This window comes from Podarcis liolepis (genome assembly GCF_965112155.1).
Source record: "Podarcis liolepis genome assembly, chromosome: 10".
In the NCBI taxonomy this organism is placed as follows: Eukaryota; Metazoa; Chordata; class Lepidosauria; order Squamata; family Lacertidae; genus Podarcis; species Podarcis liolepis.
The window spans coordinates 14,654,326-14,671,504 of record NC_139562.1 but is presented as its reverse complement, the minus strand read 5'-3'; the positions used below and the strand labels follow the sequence as shown (position 1 = coordinate 14,671,504).

The window sequence follows — 17,179 nt, the reverse complement described above, 5'->3', positions numbered from 1 at the left end:
GTGAAGGGAACGGAGGAAATAAATTATAATAATTTGGCTTTGTATTGACTGGGGAAGAGATTATAAATAAACAGCAAGTCTGTTAATCTGTGCCAAACTGGCAGTGACATCAGATAAAATAATAATAATTCTTCCTGTTGTCAGAAATGGAAAAATTGGGGCTCCTGCTAGAATGAAAGGTTATGTGGCAATATATCATTAATAAACCAATGCATTCTCGATCCCTCTTCCCACAAATCACAATGCAAGCTTCATACTTGCATTCAGGACGGTTTCGACTCCGGGTTCACACCACACCACTGGATTCTAGTTGATTGCCAAGAAATATGTACAAAAGAACATGTTGGTCATTTTACGTGTGCTTCAAATTTTGGTACCAACTTTATTTACTCAGGCACTGGGAAGGTCTGGGAATTTGATCTTGGCATATATTTTGAGCCAGGGAAGAAAGATGAACAGGAGATGGGCAAAGGCAAGAACTGGCATGTGTTCATCTTGTTTTATCCCAAAATACATTCTTGAGCATTCGTGGGGACCTTTTGAAATCCTCTCTCCCAGCTCAGCTGGCAACACTTCTTTGCAAGACTGTTTGCATTTCTAATGAAAAAGCGAAAGGTCAAATTTCAGCTGGCTGAAGATCTTCTGCTAAAGCGCAATGTGGCTTACAAGTTAAACCTGTGCACTAGTTACGCCCGAGTTCAGCGGTACTTAACTTCCAAGACACAATGCACAGGATGGAACTCAAGCTGATCCTCACAAATTGGGTATGATGCTAATTACTGCTGCTCCCTGGTATGTGTGCATACTGTATGTTTACTAATAGACCAACCCAACTGCCTGCATTTTGGACTTTCCTAGTGAGCCTGGAAATGGGAGTTGCCATAGGAACATAGGAAGCTGTGCTGTACAAAGTCAGACTGTCCGTTTTCCAGGATTTCCATCGAGATTTTCTCCCTGCCCTACCTAGAGATGCAGCAGGACTAACCTCTGAGTAAAAATGCATTGGACTGATCTGAAACTAATTAACCAACCATGCATCCAAATTCATAAGGGACTATTCTCCCCCACCCTCCCTTTTACCCCATTCCTTAGAAATTGAAAGAAGCCACATAGGACTCCTGTTTCTACCATTTCTTGCCCAATCCTGATGGCAAGTGGCGTGCAAGAGCTCCCATCTATTTAATTTGGATTTAAGAAAGGGTGCAAAGAGCTAAAGACGGCTGAATTTCACGTATAAGATTCATATACCCGGTTCTGCTCTCTGTGTATATTCTAAACAAAACACAATGCAGACTAGAGCACAAAGCACGCGGCTCTTCACCCACATTTCGTTTTAATTTATTCAAAGAAATAGGGCATGAATAACACTGCATGGCACTCTCCCACTGATGTCATCTGTGTACACCACTCCAAAGAAGGTCATTTTCACATCAGAGAAACATAAAATTGCAAGCACAATGCGCAACCCATTTCCTCTCCAAAATGCCCTGCGTTGACGCTTGTAGGAAGAAGCAAACCTCCTCCTTCTTTTTAATCCTCTACTTATAAATATTTTGAAGACAAAGGGGAAATGGGAGACTTGAGAAAGAAACAAACAAACAAGGGAGAGTAAGATGCAGATGGGCACATTAAAAATAATGAGGATTTTAAAAACCAACGCATAGAGGTCAAATCACTGGAGAGATTACTGCCAAACTGGTATCCTGCAGGCTAGATTTTAACAGAACTCCATTATACTACCATGGTTATATCTATCCTTCTAACACAGGTGTCGTCAGCCTTTTCTGACCTAGGATGAACTGTAAACCCAAACACACATTTAATATTTTACCATATATTTGCATGGTAGCAGTGCTCCTGTTGCGACTCACCTTTGAAGACCAGTGTTCTAACAGGAAACTTAGGCCTTGTTTGCATGTCATGTTATTCCAAACCATGGTTTAACGTGTGGGCTTCTGGAGAGGAGCTTGTGGCTATTTCACTTGTTTTGCTGTAATGCTTAGTGTATCATCTGAACCCAAGCATGAGCTCTGCTGGATGAGCCAGGGTTAAGAACTTAATTCGTTCTGGAGGTCTGTTCTTAACCTGAAACTGTTCTTAACCTGAGGTACCTCCTGTTGCCACCGTGTTGCCGCTGCGCGATTTCTGTTCTCATCCTGAAGCAAAGTTCTTAACTGAGGTACTATTTCTGGGTTAGGGGAGTCTGTACCCTAAAGCGTCTGTAACCTAAAGTGTCCGTAACCTGAGGTATTGTAGATGATAAAAAAAATAAAAAATAAAATTCTTACCTGCACTGAAGATAGTTATTGTTTGGATGGGGGGCTTTTATCCATTTCCGCAGTCACGCAATCAATCAATCAATCAATCAATCAGTAGCTCAACTGGGTTTCACACAGTCACAAAAACAAATTAAGCAAAAAAGCCTCAAAAACGAAAACACAAAATAAATAGCAAAAACAAAAGTGCCAAACTTAATCAATTCTGGAAGTCCATTTGACTTCCGAAATGTTCAAAAACCAAGGCACAGTTTCTGATTGGTGCAGGTCCCCCGGAAACAATAGGCGATAGCTGCATCAGATGTTTGGCTTCCAAAAAACATTCGAAAACCAGGACAATTACTTCCGGGTTTTTGGAGTTTGAGAACCAAGGTGCCACTGTACAACTCAAACTGATTAGGACTTGGCTGTAGTTGGCTGTGGGACTAAAGGCAGTGCCAGTCTACAAGGAGACTGGATGGGGCTGAAGGAAATCTATACATTCTGCTAAGCAAGTTAGCAATGGGAGTCTTACAATTCAGTTCCCATTTAAAGGCAACTTTTGCACTTTGCAAAGAAAGAAAGAAAAAGCAAGCTGAAATACAGTGGTGACTCGCAAGACGAAAAGAATCCGTTCTGTGATTCTCTTCGTCTAGCGGTTTTTTCGTCTTGCGAAGCAAGCCCATTGACGGATTAGCGGATTAGCGCTATTAGCGCTATTAGCGGCTTATCGGATCAGCTGATAAGAGGATTAGCGGCTTAGAAAAAGGGGGGGGAAAACCCCGCAGGAACTCGCAAGACATTTTCGTCTTGCGAAGCAAGCCCATAGGAGATTCGTTTTGCGAAGCACCTCCAAAACGGAAAACTCTTTTGTCTAGCGTGTTTTCCGTCTTGCGAGGCATTCGTCTTGCGGGGCACCACTGTATAGACACTCTTCAAGATGGGCACTTTTCCGAATTCTGCAATGCAGGTCTCCAGTCAAGTGACAAGACACAAAATGCCAAGAGGGGGGCAACCAAAATTTGCAGATTTCATCCATCCCTATTCCGAAGTAAGCCCTGCTCAAGTTCAGTGAGACTTACTCCTGGGCTGTCGCCTTTAAATCCCATGAATTTTCCTTAAGGAGTTGCCTTGTGTGACTTCATCTGTAAGACAGAAATTAAAAGTGATGCTATTGATACTTTAACAAAAAAGAAAAGACAAAGAAATCAAAGCTAAATTAGTAAATGGAACCCTACCTTTTTAAATGTTATGTTTCCTTAGAGACAAAAAGAACTAGTTACTCTTTTTTCTTTCTTTTTTATAAAGTGGGTATTAATAGAACATTCTTTTTATAAAGTGGGTATTAATATACAGTGACATGTAAATATAGAAGTAACCAAAAATGAATTGTCCTTCCTCCTTTTATAAGTCAGTGACTTATAAAAGTTTTAACTTTTCCCCCAGAAAAAAACAACAGAACCTTCCCTATATTGCTTCTGCTACCTCTGACACTATTCTCCACAGTGGTTGTATGAAAACCCATCTTGTTTGCAAGTGATGGACTGGATGACTAAAGGCCTAGATATTCTTCTAATCTGTTCCCCCAGAGTGGAATTGTGGAATCGAGACATGAAGTCAGTCGATACGTTTCATAAAAGCCTCTCTTCATTTATTTATGTGGATTCTTTTTGGGCGTCCTTTCCCTAAACGCATTAGGCCTCCCTTGCACATTCCATATTTGTCCATGTGTTTGAGTTAGCCTGTGGTAATAACAACCACACAGACAAGCCTCACAGCTGCCGTAGGGTTCCAGGAACAGGGACCCAGCTCACTCTTTGTCCTCCCTCCTCCGCACCAAAGTCTAGTCAATCCAAGGTGAAATGTCATCCTTCTTGAAACATTTTCCATAGAAAACATGACAAGGGGATGTAGAACAAAGAAATCCAATGGTTACAATAGCATCAGCAAAACCATCAAAAACATATCCAAAAGAAATGGTTTTTAAAGAAAAGAAAACCAAGTTCCAAAACAGGCCCACCTGAACAATGCAGTTTTTGAAGGAGATTTAAAATAAAGCAGGGATGACTCATGCTGAACTTCTGCTGGCAAGGTGTTTCACAGGGCAGGATATGCCACATCAAAGAGGGACCCTTGTCTCCATGAACACAGCAGGCTCTGAGGCAGAGGGAGCAGTAGAGGGGTGCTCCAGGAGGTTGAGTCAGGCAAGGGCCCACAGCTGGCTATGTGGGGCTCACTAGCTCTGGGAGGAGGGGTTTGATTCCTTAGCTGGAGTAGGCTTGGAACAGGTGAGAGTTACCTGCCTCATCAAGCCCAGATGCTGCAATCAGCATGCAAACTTCAACAGGGGTGCAGAGCTGAGATGCTGGGTCTGCTCAACTGCCCATGTTGATGGACCTTGGCTTAGATCAGGCACCCCCAACCTTTGGCCCTCCAGATGTTTTGGCCTACAACTCCCATGATCCCTAGCTAACAGGAGCAGTGGTCAGGGATGATGGGAATTATGGTCCAAAACATCTGGAGGGGTGAAGGTTGGGGATGCCTGGCTTAGATGCTCCTCCTGGACCTCTACGGGACTGTGTTTTGGGTTTGACTCTGGACTGTATCCTGGCGGCTGGACTCCAGACTTGGCTGACCTTGGACTACATTTCTTGACCTTTGGACTCCGCTTGCATGGATTGACCCCCCAGACTTTGGCATCATGACTTGCAGCCTGGTAGGCCATGGGTTCAGGACATCATCATCATCATCATCATTTGTTTATATGTCATCCATTTGACTGGGTTGCCCCAGCTACTCTGGGCGGCTCCCAACAAAAAACACTAAAAACACAATACAACATCACACACTAAAAACTTCCCTGTACACGGCTGTCTTCAGATGACAGTGGGGGATGTGGCCGGAGAGTCCAGAGGCCTGGAAGACTGTATTCAGCCCCCAGGTCTGAGGCATCCTTTAACAAAAGCCCGACACATTGAAATAGCACAGGTGAATCTTCTCCCTACCACATGAAGAAAAAATGTTCCCTGCTAAATTTCTGTGTATCAAACAGAAGAGCAGGAGTAGTATAGAAAGTTGGCAACCCTATGGTTTGCCCCTAGAATTTGTAAACAAGAGCCAAAGGGTTGCCACCTTATTTCGCTCAGGATGTGTGATACAGGCCCCAAGCCTTTCCAAAACGAGGGGAATTGTGGAGAGCAGGAGATCTCCTATCCTTGAGCTTCCCAGCTCTTACACTCGCTCTCATTGTCAGCTAGTCAGGCAGGATTTAGTAACCTTTTCCAGATGCTCCAGAAGCATTTAAGAGAGTTCTGCATTTTTCAGCGAAGGTCAAACGACCAGCAACTTTATTACAGGTTTCACTGGCAGAGTCCGGTCCAATCGCCGCTGAAGTCGGCGACAAAAAAAACTCCCATGGATCTTATTGGCACTGGATGGAACCCGCACGGCCATTCGATCTGATAAGCGCTATAAATACCATGCACGGATATTGGTTGAAGGCTGCTGTGGGAAAAGTACCACGGCTGAATCCCCAGCAACAATCCAGATGCCTGTAATCCAAAGGGCTTAGGGAACAGTAAAATAAGCAGAACAGAATATTTCACTGAGATCAAACTGTCTGCACTATCTCAGTAAAGATTTCTGCTAAACCGCGGCTCGTAAACGAGTCATTGCTTAGCAAGCTGGTTTTCAAAAGTTACACAGTAACTCGGGGAGCCCAGCAGAGCTGGAATAGCATAGGAGCTAAGAGTTTAAGGCTGCTACCCAAACTGCGCTTTCCTGGGAGTAAGGCTCACTTAATTCAGTAGAACAGGGTTTCCTAAACTTGGGTCTCCAGATGCTTTGGACTGCAATTCTCATCATCCATGACCACTGGCCATGCTGGCTAGGGATGATAGGATTTGTAGTCCAAAAACAGCTGGAGACCCAAGTTTGGGAAACCCTGTAGAAGAACTTATTACTGCATCTATATGGTCAGGATTGTTTCTAACTGACTGGCCATGTCTTTGGCTGCAGGTCTGTACTGTCAGCAGTGGACACCCTGCGTCAAGTGCTACCTGTAGGATAACTTCTCCAGGGACGTTAGGTCATTTGTCATTGCCTTCCACAGGTCAGGACAATGCTGCCTCAGGCAGCGACTTTCAGCCTGTAATCGTATTCCTGTAATAATTGCACATATACAAAATAGGCGTCGCTTCCCGAGGTGCCCTGGCAAGTGGCTGATAGTGCTTATAAATAGCCATGCACAGCAAACAAGTGATAAAAACCTAATGCACATACGCAAATATTTAAAAAACAATCGTGGTTTGTCTGATAGCATTTCTTTCAAGTGTGATCGTCATAACATGCGATAAGGAGTAACTGGCAATGAGTTCCGCGCTACACATTGGTAAACATCACGTGGCGTTATCACAGTCAATTCCCAGCACGGAGGCACAACAGACTGTAAGAGAAGCCGTTTCAGACTCGGCTCCGAAAGGTCCATTGAAGGGCTGAGACTCATCCTGTAGCAATATAAAGATAAGTTACATACAGTGGAACCTTGTGTTGCAGACGGGATCCATTCCAGAGGCCCGTCCATAACACGGAACTGATGTACAGTGGTGCCCCGCAAGACGGATGCCTCGCAAGATGGAAAACTCGCTAGACGAAAGAGTTTTCCGTTTTGGAGGTGCTTCGCAAAACGAATTTCCTATGGGCTTGCTTCGCAAGACGACAATGTCTTGCGAGTTCCTGCGGGTTTTTTTCTCTCCCCCCCCCTTTTTCTAAGCCGCTAAGCCACTTATCAGTTGATCCGATCAGCTAATCCGTCAATGGGCTTGCTTCGCAAGACGAAAAAACCGCTAGACGAAGAGAATCACAGAACGGATTCTTTTCGTCTTGCGAGGCACCACTGTAAGCTGAAGTGCCACGTCTGCGCACGGCACAATTTAGTGCTTCTGCGCATGCGGCGGAACCTGGAAGTAACCTGTTCCAGTACTTCCGGGTTGCTGCGGGACGCAACATGAAAACACGTAACCTGAAGTGGACACAGCATGAAGTATGACTGTATAGTACTTGCTGCCAGTGTGGGCTTAGTTCATCGTCATCATCATCACCATCAAATTCTATACCACCCTTCACCTGGACATCACAGGGTGGTTCACAAGAAACATGAATAGAGGAGAGTATCTTCAAGCCAGCTGACAAAAGGAATTGGATTAGAGTCTTGGACTGTAAAACATAACAGCTATGCATTTGAGTCTGCGGGGGGGGGGGGGTGTTATTTCTCATCCCTGACACTGTGATGTGAATTTCAGGGCAATATTTACATGCTGAATAGGTCGCTCTTTGTTTTATTTCTTACATTTACATACAGTGGTACCTCAGATTACATATGCTTCAGGTTACATACACTTCAGGTTACAGACTCCGCTAACCCAGAAATAATACCTCGGGTTAAGAACTTTGCTTCAGGATGAGAACAGAAATTGTGCTCCGGCGGCGTGGCAGCAGCAGCAGGAGGCCCCATTAGCTAAAGTGCTGCTTCAGGTTAAGAACGGACCTCCGGAACGAATTAAGTACTTAACCCGAGGTACCACTGTACTGCCTTTTTATCTGGGGAACTTAAGGCAGTGTACGTGGTTTTCCCCACAACCACCCTGTGAGGCTGTGGCATAGCATGGATTGCCGGAGCCCAGGGCGAGGAATTTATTCTGCTTCCCAACTGGCACCTCCATGCAGCGCTGTTGCTGCTGAATGGAGCTATGGAGCTGCATAGTGATGTGATCTGAGGGAAAGAGTTCTGGGGGCCAAACAGCCGCCATCAGGCCATCGTAGCAAGCATTAAAGTTGCAGCCCTATGCCTACATACCTGGTAGCAGGATTCATTGAACTCGCTGCAGTAGATGTGCACAGGACTGTGCTGTAAACACCACTGCTTACTCCCATGCCATTGGAAACTAGCTGATGTGTCCCTTGCACTTTGAGCACTTCTGAATAATGTCAGAACTTCGATGCATTCAGAGGTTTGTGGGAGTTTTTTTTTGTAGCAGTGGCAGCTGCTGTGAATGCCTCTATTTGTACCCGGGGAATTGATTTGGTACACCAATTGTATGGTCACAAGCTGGCCTGCACAACTGTGCAAATTTAATAAATGAACGAAATACGATTAACATTCTATACTCTTCTAAATGTGTTTGTGGGAGCAGGGGGGGTGGTTATTGGTTTGCGGTTTTTCGTTCTTGTTTTTATTATGTGTTTTCATCTTGTATTTTTATGTCGTGAGCCACTGTGAGATCAAATTTGAATAAATAAATAAAAATAAACTTGGAACCCCGGCAAAACACTTAGGGTGTTGTGCAGTGCCAGCAAAGGGTGTGCCCTGGGGAGAGTTTGGGGGGGGCAGAGAGAGAGAGGCCTAGAGATGAATGTTTGGCCCCTGGGACTGAGGTGCCTCCCCTTGATGGGCTGGACTTGGCTAGATGGATCGCAAATTTCTGTATGTCTTGGCGAGGGAGTGCTTTTGACTTATCTTAAAAGACAGCGGTGAAACGCACAGCAAATTGTATTTAGGAGTAGAATCTCCTTGCATTTGATAAGGCAGAATTCCGTAACCTCAATAGTGCCAAACTTAAATTCTTTGAATAGTGTGTGTGTTTCTTTCCTTCCCGGGTTTTCTGGGCCTAGCATTATTCTCCACATAAAATATTCACACTTGCCGGCTTTACGTTAGTTCACAGCAATTTCTGGGACGTTATTGTATTTGCACTGGCAAGTAAAAACAGATGATCCTCTGTGATCAGCGAGTATAATCATCATCACACCCATCTCATGCTGTTGGTTGCTTGAAAGAAAAGAAGAGGATATTGATCAAAGTATTAATGAAAAATAGCACACTTTTTCAAAGAAATTAATATGTATCTGAAGTCGAGTTGCCCAGAGTTAGCACCTAGTCCCCAAATTACTATATTGGTGCAACAGTGGTGGCTGGTGCCCAGTAGGGAAGGAGGGAGGTACAGTCAGAGCCAACAATAGGTGAGGCTAATTTATTGTCGCTTTGTCTCCACCCTCTTCCCTGCACTGATACTGAGGAGGAAGGAAACCCAGCCAAATGGGCAGGGTATAAATAAATTTATTATTATTATTATTATTATTATTATTATTATTATTATTATTATTATTATTTTCCTAGCTGCCACGTGCATCATCAGGACACGTGAGCGGGGGTTCCTGCATTCTGCTACCACCCTGCCCCATTGGGCCCCCATTTCTGCTCCCTTTCAGCACTGAAAATGTTGCATGCATCTGGAGGAGTGCATGTGCTGATCATGCGCACCTGGGGAATTGCTGGTATTTTAACCTTTCCTCAAAGGGGAGTTGATCCCGCTCCTCCAGGAAACTTTGGGGCACCCTTTTCAGAATCCCGGTTTCCCGAAAAACCGGATCCAGCTAGTGCTCAGTTCCACAGCGGCATCCCAAGGTGTTCTGAAAGCTGCTAGTGACAAACATGTTGGCTGCAAGTGCGCTGGGAATTATTTTACACCTCCACTTTCTGTTCCATTGCCGCCGTCTCTTATGGTTGTGGAAAGTCACGATTTAAGACGATGCCCTCTGACAGCATCTAGCAGAACAGATGCATATTCCCCTCTTGTCCTTTTAACCCAACAGGGTCAGACAGTGAACAAGGCATAAAACCTCAGACAGACACAAATAAATATTAAGACGCTGAAACTACCTTGAAATCTTAAAACCAGTGATTTATTTTGCGGGGTGGAAAGGCCAGAGAATTTCCCTTCTCCGATCGGCCGATTCCTTAGCTTTCAATGTTCCCAAGCTGGCAAATAGGTTCCCCCCTCTGTGGTTTCGTGCTAAATATATTGCTGCTCTCTGTTGACCTAGACTGTGGCTGTGAGAATGAAGGTCTTTAGGCCTGCAAAGAACAAACGCCTGTGTGTTTCTGGACTTGCAGGAAAGGTTCTATTACGCATGCATGTGCCCTAAACCTTTAAGGGATGGAAGGCTGTGGTTCTCCAGTTTAGTTAAAATGGTACCACTGAAAAAGGAACAGAGCCTTTATAAAGTTCATTTAACTAGTTCAAGTTCATCCTGTGCAAAAAAAGAATCCAGCACGTCCCTTTGTAAAACTAAGCAGTTCGGGGTCACATTCTGCTCACTGTTCATACAAATGATGCTCTGCAAAAAATGTTTGGCATTCAGAATGTTTCAAGATTCTGTGCTGAAATATAAAATATGCTTAGCCCCCTTCTATTCTGTACATATAAAGCAGTATCATCATCACTTGAAACAGACTAGATTGGCCTTTGGCCTGTTGCAGCAGAGCTCTTCTTGTGGGCTTGCTTCCTGGAGATGAAGCTACATCCCTTTAAGGAAAGGTTATGACATTTGGGGCTTCTTAGGTTAGACACAGCGGTTCTCAACCTGTGGGTCCCCAGATGTTGTTGAACTTCAACTCCCATCATCCCTGATGCTAGCTAGGGGTGATGGGAGTTGTAGTTCAACAACATCTGGAGACCAACAGGTTGAGAAAGACTGGGTTAGAGGAAAGGTGAGGAAGAGGGGACATGATAGAAGAGCACAGAATTATGCATGTTATGGAGAAATAAAAGTTCACCCCTCTGTCAAAACACTAGAACTTCGGGATTTGTTGGATTGGTCCCCAAGTCCAACTTCAACTCAAATCCAACTCAATGGTGTAATGTTGGAAAATGTTGATCATTTCTCCGACCTAGGCAGTTCTCTTTCCACAAGGGTCAAAATTGATGCCGAAATCCAGCATCGCCTGAGTTCTGTGAGTGTGGGTTTCTCCAGATTGAAGTGCAGAGTGTTTGAGGACCAGGACATTTGCAGGGAAACCAAACTGCTTGTTTACAAAGCTATTGTACTACCAACCTTACTGTATGCTTGTGAAACATGGACCACTTATAAACACCATCTCCAACTCCTTGAAAGATTCCATCAATGGTGTCTCTGAAAATTTTTACACATCACTTGGGAAGACAGGTGAACTATTGCCAGTGTACTGGAAAAGGCAAATGTCACCAGTGTCAAAGCAATGCATCTTCAACATCAACTTCGTTGGACTGGTCATGTTGTGTGGTTGCCCGATTATCAACTTCCAAAGCAACTACTCTATTCCGAACTTAAAAATGGAAAGCGTAATGCTGGTGGTCAACAAAAGAGGATTAAAGATTGTCTCAAGGCAAATCTAAAAAAATGTAGTATAAACACCAACAATTAGGAAACACTTGCCTGCGAGCCCTCCAATTGGAGAACAGCCTTTACTAAAGGTGTCATGGGCTTTGAAGACACTCAAACTCAGGACGCAAGGGAGAAAGGTGCTAGGAGGAAGAAGGCACGCTTGGCAAATCCACACCGTGATCAACTCCCACCTGGAAACCAATGTCCCCACTGTGGAAGGACGTGTGGAGTATGAATTGCTGGGAACTGAGAGGCCTGTTGCACTCAGATGCTGTTTGCACTTCCCATAAGCACCTAGACCGGCTACTGCAAGAACAGGTTGCTGGACTAGGCGGGCCACTGGCCTGATTACGGGCTTAATTCTTGGGAAGAAGGCAGGCAAATGCCCTACTGCAGCTGCAACCCTGTGCCAAGTCAGCCCTGTGGAACTTACTAAGCAAACATTGCACACAGTTATTTGCACCCCTTTTCCTTGCAGGCCTGTCTTGTGCAGAGTGTGGAGGTGCAGACACCTGTCGAAATAAATGGGCATCCTTTGCAGAAAGCTCTGCCAGTTGGCACCGAAAGCAGTGCCCAAGCACAATTGCACAGAAACAACCCCCCACCAAAAAGTGTGTAAATACTCTCCAGGTGTGTGGATCTGTGATGATAAGCCCCGATCTCACACATGGTTAGTACAACCTGAACATGCCAGGCCTTCCTTCCCAAGAGTAGGAGTGCTTAGGACAAGGTAATTTGACTGTGACCTGTAGCGGCAGCACCACGAGGTGCTCGCTGCCTGGAGGCTGTGGTGGAGGTGCCAACCAACGGGAAATCCATGTGCTATCTAAGTCTCTCTCTCTCCTTTAGTTACTCACTCACCCGGTTTGCAGAGCAGTGCAAAGACTAGCAGCAAACACTGCCCGATCCTTTCGCTCCCTCCCCTCTCGAACAGGAGCTGGTGCACGCTTGCACGAAAAGGAGAGGGGGAAAAAGAGGGGCGGGGGCTAACGCCTTTCCTCTCCGAGCCCCCTTCCTCCCACCGACCCTCTCTTTGGAGGAAGAAAGAGGCTAGAAAATCCTCGCCAGGTCTGCTGGCTCGAGCTTTCTTCTTCGCGGCTCGCCGATCTCAGCGGGACCTTTTCGTTTTGCAAAGGCACCGCGCGAAGCGAGGGAGGAAGCGGTTTCTCCACCCCCACCCCCCGTCTGGGGCTTGCTCTCCTGCGCAGCCCTCCAAAACTTTCCCGCTTTGCATCGGCTGCCGTTCCCCCACCTTCGGCTCCTGCGATGAGCGGCAGCCGCCTCCTCCTCGTCCCCAGCCATGGGGGGCGGCGGCGATCGGCGGCTTCTGCTCGGGACCCCGCCGGCAAGGATCGCCCCAGCAGGAAGGCGGAGTGAGAAAGGCGCGCGGAGCGGCGACACCAAGGAAGCGGCGGCGGCGGAGGCGCGGGGAAGAAAGGCGGCGGGAGAGGGAAGGAATTCCCAGCAGCAGCAGCAGCAGCAGCCTCCGGCCCGCCCGCCCTGCGCGCCTCCTCCCCGGGCCGAGCGGCGAGGGCGCCCCGCAGCACCCATGGCCTAAGAGGAGCACCAGCCTGCAGCCCTCCCGGATATAGAAAGCCCCATGCCTGGCCAGCCTTCAGCAATACTTAGGGTCTTGGGTTGCCTTCTTTCAAAAAACAGAACAAAACCTGGGCTGGAGGAGACTGGATTTTCCAAAGCCTTTGATACGCGTTACAACCTTCTTGAGCCCAACTCCTGAATTACCATTGTTTCCACTTTTACAGCAACAACATTCGTTTCTTTTGCACGTAGCCCCTCAAACCTACTTCAGCTTGGCTTTTGTTTTTTAGGGGAGTAGGGGGAAAATATATTTCGGGACACTTTTTTGGTAATTCCCTCCCCTTGCAAGGGCGCTGTTTGGGGGCATCGCTACACTTGCGCGCGCGTGGAAAACTAGCAAATAAAAGTATTAGGTGGAGTGGGAAGGGGTTGGGAGTTGCATTTCCTCCCCCACCTGGAGAGAAAGTGGGAAGGGAGAGAAGGGAAAGACCTCTCCGCTATGGCTGGGAGCAGCGACTGTGCGAGCAGGGTCCGAAGCCAAGGCAGCTGGAGCTCGGGCGAGGAGAAAAACTCTCCGTCTGCAGCGGCGGCAGAGGGAGCCTTAGGCGCCGGTTGCAACGGCTGCTGTTCCTCTGCTGGGCCGGAGGAAGTGGAGAGCAGCAGCAAGGAGAAGAATGACCATCATCCCCATCGGGTAGGAGGCTGGAGGAGTGGCGAAGAAGAGGATCTTCCCAAGGTCTGGACGTGCTGCAAACTTTCCTGCGCTCTGGGCGCAGGCTCGCTGGCTCTGCTCTTGGCGCTCGGGACCCGCTTGGTGCGCAGCGCCGGCGAGGAAGAGGCGGAAGAAGGAGGAGGAGGAGAGGCCGCTGAGGGCGACGGGGCGCCCGGCCCAGGTGCGAGCTGGCCCCCGATCCCGGGCTCGGCGCTGTGCTGCCTCCTCCTGGCCGCCTATTTCTGGCTGGGCTGGGCCTTGCTGCGCGCCGGGGTCCGCTTGCGCACGGCGGCGCTGCTCGTGGCTGCCTGCTGCGTTGGGGAAGCGCTCGCGCAGCTGGCCTTGGCCCCCGGGGAGGAGCGCCTGCTCTCGCTGGCCGCCACTGGGGTGGTGCTGGGCTGCTTGGCCGGCGGGACATGGCTGGCGCTGCGGCTCCGCCACGGCGTGCTCATGATCGCCTTGACTAGCGCCCTGCGGATCGCCTCGCTCGCCTCCCTGGAGAGCATCCGCGCGCCTTGGAGACCTTACCTGGCTTATCTGCTCGCCTTGCTGGGCATCCTTGGCGCAGGCTACGCGCGCCACGCCTTGCGCCGCCGCGCCGCCGAGAAACAGGAGGAGGCGGAGGAGGAGGAGGAAGGCACCGAAGGGGCGGAAGGAGCGGGCTGTGGCGCTGCTGCTGCTGCTGCCCGGCCGGCCAAGGAAGAGGTGCCGGTTTTTAAGCGCAGGAGGAGATCCAGTTCGATGATCTCCGCCGAGATGGCTGGCTGCGGCAATAAGTCCCATCGCAGGACCTCCTTGCCTTGCATCCCCCGAGAGCAGGTAAGGGGAGATGGGCGAGGGGATGGGAGAGGGGCTCTTGGATGGAGAGGGGTGTGTGCGGGCGGGATGGGGAGCAGGAGTGAGAGAGAAAAGAGACTTTTGCAAAAGCCCACTGCTGCTTTTTATTCTTGGCAAGGGACGCGCGCAACTTTGGGAAGGAAACTTCTACGCGTTCAAACTTTTTTTGCACTCGCCATCCCAGTTCTCCCTTGAAAGCAGAAACCACGGTTCTCGGCATCCCAGAATAGTAATTTGAAAAGGCACTGACGCAGAAGGGACCAGACATTTCGACAACCGTTTGGCCCTTCGCGTTCCTCCTCTTGCATTTTTTTGGCTTTTGTTTTGGACAGGACCATATTCTGTTGTGTGGGTGACCATGTGCATTGCATAATTTAAAATCTCTCTCCGAAGATGATGCGGAGAATAATTGCTCAGCTGGGAACTGGGAAAACAGATGTTCATATGATTTTTCTTTTTAAAGAAAAGTGTAGTTGCTGTTCTTCATCTGTACAGTTCTGTGCACATTGGAGTCCTAGAGATGTTGCTCTTTTAATGTCCAGTGTTCCTTTAAGGCACGTCTTCATTACAGAAAGAACAGATGTTCAGTGCTGTTATGTTTGGGCCATGTTTCGTGCCGAATAGTTTGAATGCATCCTTTTAACTTTGAGACCCATAATGGCGCAGCTGCCACTTTTCCACACCTACCTTTTAATCTTGCATTTTGGATTCTGCAGATGAGACAGCTTACATTCTGTCCAGTATCGCCTCATTTATTATTATTTTTTTACAGTGGATGCGCAGCTTCTATTTATTTGAGTTTGGCTGCAGAAAAAGAAAACGTTGTGGGAATCGGAAGGTTAAGATGTTTTGGAAACTTTTCCGTAACTTGTGGAAATCTGTGTAGAAACTGAGTTTCTTTGTGAAACAAGGGGAAATGTTGAAAATAAACACCCTGGAAACATAACATTGCATTTGAGTTAGCCTGAATTGCTTCTTTAAAAAAGACCTGCAGTGTGATACACAACTCGGTGGAGCTGAGGTATTCACATTTAACTCTGTTTTCGAGCATTTAAAGTTCTTGCCCATGGATTTTGAAGACACCAAGGTCCAGATCCTAAGTGAACTTGTAGCTTGAGCCTCAACATGTTTTCTTGGAAGTAAGCCACACTGAACTTCAAGTAAATGTGTATAGGATCACAGCTGTACTTGCAAGCAAGCTCAATTCACGAGCCTTTCACTTTGCATGCTAAGAACCAGTCTTGGTAGTCCTCTTTAATCCAAGTATAAGTGGTTTGTTGTTTAGTTCACCCAGATGGCAAGATGGAATAATATTTTTCAGTAGATTCTGCAGGGGTGATGTCTTCTTTCGTCGTGGCACGAAGTCTTTCAGTATTGCACCCAAATCTTAATAATGTAGTGTGGAAGCAATTCTCAGTTATTTTTAGTGAGAATTACGGTACTTCCTAGGAGTTGTTTCCGAATCAAGGGGTGGGATCTTAGGCAGCCTGAGATCCAAAACACACTTACTTGGAAGTAAGATCAGTTAAACCCATGGGATTTTTTTTCTCATTGAAATGTGCTTGGTGTCAGGTGCTAGTTAACTCTGTGCGAATAAAGTTTAGTATTGTCAACCAAAGGGATATTTTTGTGTCCTTGGAAGCAAAAGTGGTTATTTTCCAGGCAATGACATCAAACCATTTGGTGTGGATCACAGGGTTTTTTTCCTCCCTCACCCCTCTTGGACTGGGTAGATTTACATGGTTTTGTGGTTGCTCGGGACATTTTCTCAGCTATACATCTTTGAGGTTTAATTTGCCACAAGTGCAATTTGTTAAAAAAAATATTCTGGAATACAATTTATATTGAGCACACTTTCAAAGTGAAAACAACATGAAGAAAAACTTGGGAAACTGACCTGGATTCCTGTGCTTTGCCGTGTTATGTGACGCATGTTAAAATGTGAAACCCCACATTATTATTATTATTTTTTAAATTATGTCAAAAGAGACTATTATTGAATAGCAGGTGATTCGAGCTTTATTTTGTTTTGAAATTTTAATGTGCGACTGCCAGGACCGTCCCACTACTTTCTGTAGCACTTCAGATAACGGTGACTTTCAAGAAAACATGTTTGTATTTAATCACTTCAATGTGGTCTGTTAAACTCTATTCCGGCTGCTGTCATTTGCTTACAACAGCTTCTGAGATCGCCTTATTTCATAATGTATGGAGTTAAGGATACAAGAGGCATGAAATGAGTGGTGTCAAACATCAGTGCTGTTGAGTGGCTTATAGTTTATGAGTTTGCAGGACATTTTGAGGGTCCCTGATCGATACAGAGAACTCAAATCGCCGCCGCTTACACCTTCAGGAATTCTAAAGCAACTTGTAACTTTCGGCTTGTTGACCGCAAAACAGACTTGTCATTTGCGAAGGGAAGAAATGGATAATTGTGGGTTATGAACAGACCTTTGCTAAATGCTGCATTCATACTGTAGTACAGTTTTTAAATTATACTTTAAACTCATTGATTTAGATTTGTAAATTGTGCCTCCCCCCGTCCCCCCCCTCACCACAAACACACACACAAGGTTTTGTAAATGTTGGTTTTAAAAGTATGTAAATATTGCATTGAGAATCAGCACCGTCGGTG

The 17,179-nt window shown here is 46.6% G+C and overlaps 1 protein-coding gene across 2 annotated transcripts in view; it reads left to right on the top strand.

Annotated features, from left to right (window-relative positions):
- The first annotated feature begins 9,483 nt into the window (after window positions 1-9,483).
- The window catches only part of PDE3A (phosphodiesterase 3A), a 274,981-nt gene continuing 267,285 nt past the window's right edge, over window positions 9,484-17,179 (top strand). Inside the window, exon 1 of one of the 2 annotated variants that reach the window (XM_083461042.1) lies at window positions 9,484-14,526. In XM_083461042.1, coding sequence (XP_083317168.1) covers window positions 13,495-14,526 — 1,032 coding nt within the window. In that variant the 5' untranslated portion in view covers window positions 9,484-13,494. The remainder of the gene's footprint in view (window positions 14,527-17,179) is intronic. The other variant, XM_083461041.1, reaches the window with a different exon arrangement.